The sequence below is a fragment of the Morone saxatilis genome, unplaced genomic scaffold (genome assembly GCF_004916995.1).
Source record: "Morone saxatilis isolate NCDOM2014 unplaced genomic scaffold, NCSU_SB_2.0 Contig19, whole genome shotgun sequence".
In the NCBI taxonomy this organism is placed as follows: Eukaryota; Metazoa; Chordata; class Actinopteri; family Moronidae; genus Morone; species Morone saxatilis.
Genome location: NW_023339751.1, coordinates 14,138,069 through 14,140,286, shown reverse-complemented (window position 1 = coordinate 14,140,286; position 2,218 = coordinate 14,138,069). Strand labels below are relative to the sequence as shown.

Here is a 2,218-nt window from a genome sequence, read left to right as displayed (position 1 = left end):
CACACACACACACACACGCACGTGCACGCACTCAGCCCCCACCACCTCCAATCAATTAGTCAATCAATTAGCCGGCCTCCACTCCACGCGCGGTCATCACGAGGCAGATTAGCTCAGTAATGATCAAATTAATTCTTAATCGCAGATAATGGACGCGGAATGAGTTTATTATTTTCAGGAAAAATGAGTTAGGCCTCTGTATTAGTTCCAAGGCTGCGTGCGTGTTACCGTCACCCCGGCCAATTTAGCATGCATAGGATAATAGAAAAAAGCAGTGGTGGCAGTTCGTGCTTGAGGTCATCCTCAGTTGACTGAGCCGTTTCCTGCTTTTACAGGTTGCATGAAGGATTATAGACACTGTGTCTGTACTTCAGACTGTGTTTATAAATGAGGCATAAGCCATAAAACACACTGCGAGGGAATTATATTGCAAAAATAGTTGATTTTTAAAATTATATTTTTCATAAATCTGAACACATTTAGAAAATATATGACATATGGCAACTTAGTGCTTTTTAAAATTCATAACGACGTTGTAATTTACTCAAAATGAGCGATATGCACTGCACAGGCCTATTTGTTTTAATAGGAAAATAAAAAGGAAATGCTGTACATTTCCGAGTTATAAAAACTCAAGTGCAACTGAATGTAGAGAGGAGCATCTTCGGCTCTCTCGCTCTCCTCATCCCATCTCAAAACCTTGACAGGAGTTTGAAATTTCCGGGCTTATGTTGGAGGCAGCGATTGGCCCAGGAGGAGCTTACCTACATGCAAATGAAGCAACGCAACCTTGCTGCCTCTGATCCAGAGCGTGAGGAGGAGGACCAGGAATACACTCATGTTCCCCGAGCTCTAGAAAAAACACCTTCAACTCCTTCAATGTTAAAACTCCACAATTAAGCAGGCGAGGGGGGAAAAAAGAAGAAGACAAAAGCCGCTTTCGCAATTTTTACGCACCAATCGTGTAGAAACCAATAACGGAATACAAAGGGAACAGACAGATTCAGTCAATACTTCAATACTGTTATGAAGCGAGAATGAGTAGCGCAGAAGACAGCGGGAGCAAGTGCTCGTCGGGCCCGATTTCCAGCTTTACCATCCAGTCTATTTTAGGCACGCCGTCCGATGCGCCGCGCTCCGGGACCAAAGAGCTCTCCAAGGGGCCGCCGCCGCCGCCGCCGCGGAGGCGCTCGCTCTCGGTGTCCTCCGAGGAGGAGTGCAGCGGCGGGGAGGACTCAGCAGACTGCTTCTGCTCCGACACGGGTCACAGCGAGCCATGCACCCAGCACCAAGCCCATAACTTCTCATGTTTAGGTGAGCAATATTTATTATTATTATTATTAGAAATATTATCATTATTGTTACTGTTATTACAGATTGACGTGGTACAAAAGGGGAATTAAATTAAAATGTTATTGCATGTATTTACACTTTTTTTAAAATATTTTTTCTCTCACTCTATACAATGGCATGAAAGTAGTCCTAATTAGTTCCTTTAAAAAAAGAGCAGGCCTCCTGTTTTATGCTTTTGTTTGCAGTTCAGCTCACATTTCATTAGCTTGTGTTTGTGACTGTAACACTCACATGCAGCTCATCCACATCCACTTGTTTGTTATGTGCAGACTATCATCGCAGCAGCAGCGGAAGAGGGGAAGGTCGAATAATTAGCCCTCTGTCTTTCCTCTCATTTCAAATTTAATTGAGCCTGCTAATTGATGAAACATGTTTCTAAAATGGCTGCACTACACGTCGTCAATTGGGCGTTAAATAGAGCGGGATTTAATTAATAGCTTACTGTACACCAAGCATACTCATGCTGAACTGTTTATTTAAAAAGTCACCGGCTTTCAGCAGTCGATTTAGGGTGTCAGAGTTCACACTCGACGAACTCTCAAACTGAGTATGTCGAAAAAATGTAAAATATATATTTTTTTATCAGTCGTTTTTAAAAAGTATGCTTAAAACATAGACGGGTTTGTCGGTTCTGATGCTCATCGCCTCCTCTCTCCCGCTCGCGTGCAGGTCCCGCTAAAGGACTCCTGTCTGGAAACGACGGGCTCGCGCGGCGGCCGCACCTGCCACAACCTCTGCTGCAGGATTATAAGGAGGAGCGCGAGAGACCGTGCCATCAAATGTCACCTAGTCTGTCGGAGGAGAGACAGACGGACGGTGCGGACAAGCAGGGCAACTCGGCCAAGAAGAAGACGCGCACGGTTTT

General features: G+C 44.7%; 1 protein-coding gene across 1 annotated transcript in view; it reads left to right on the top strand.

Annotated features, from left to right (window-relative positions):
* The first annotated feature begins 896 nt into the window (after positions 1-896).
* Positions 897-2,218, top strand: part of hmx2 (H6 family homeobox 2) — a 2,185-nt gene continuing 863 nt past the window's right edge. The window contains exons 1-2 of the mRNA XM_035663904.1: positions 897-1,314; positions 2,023-2,213. Coding sequence (XP_035519797.1) covers positions 1,038-1,314; positions 2,023-2,213 — 468 coding nt within the window. The 5' untranslated portion in view covers positions 897-1,037. The remainder of the gene's footprint in view (positions 1,315-2,022; positions 2,214-2,218) is intronic.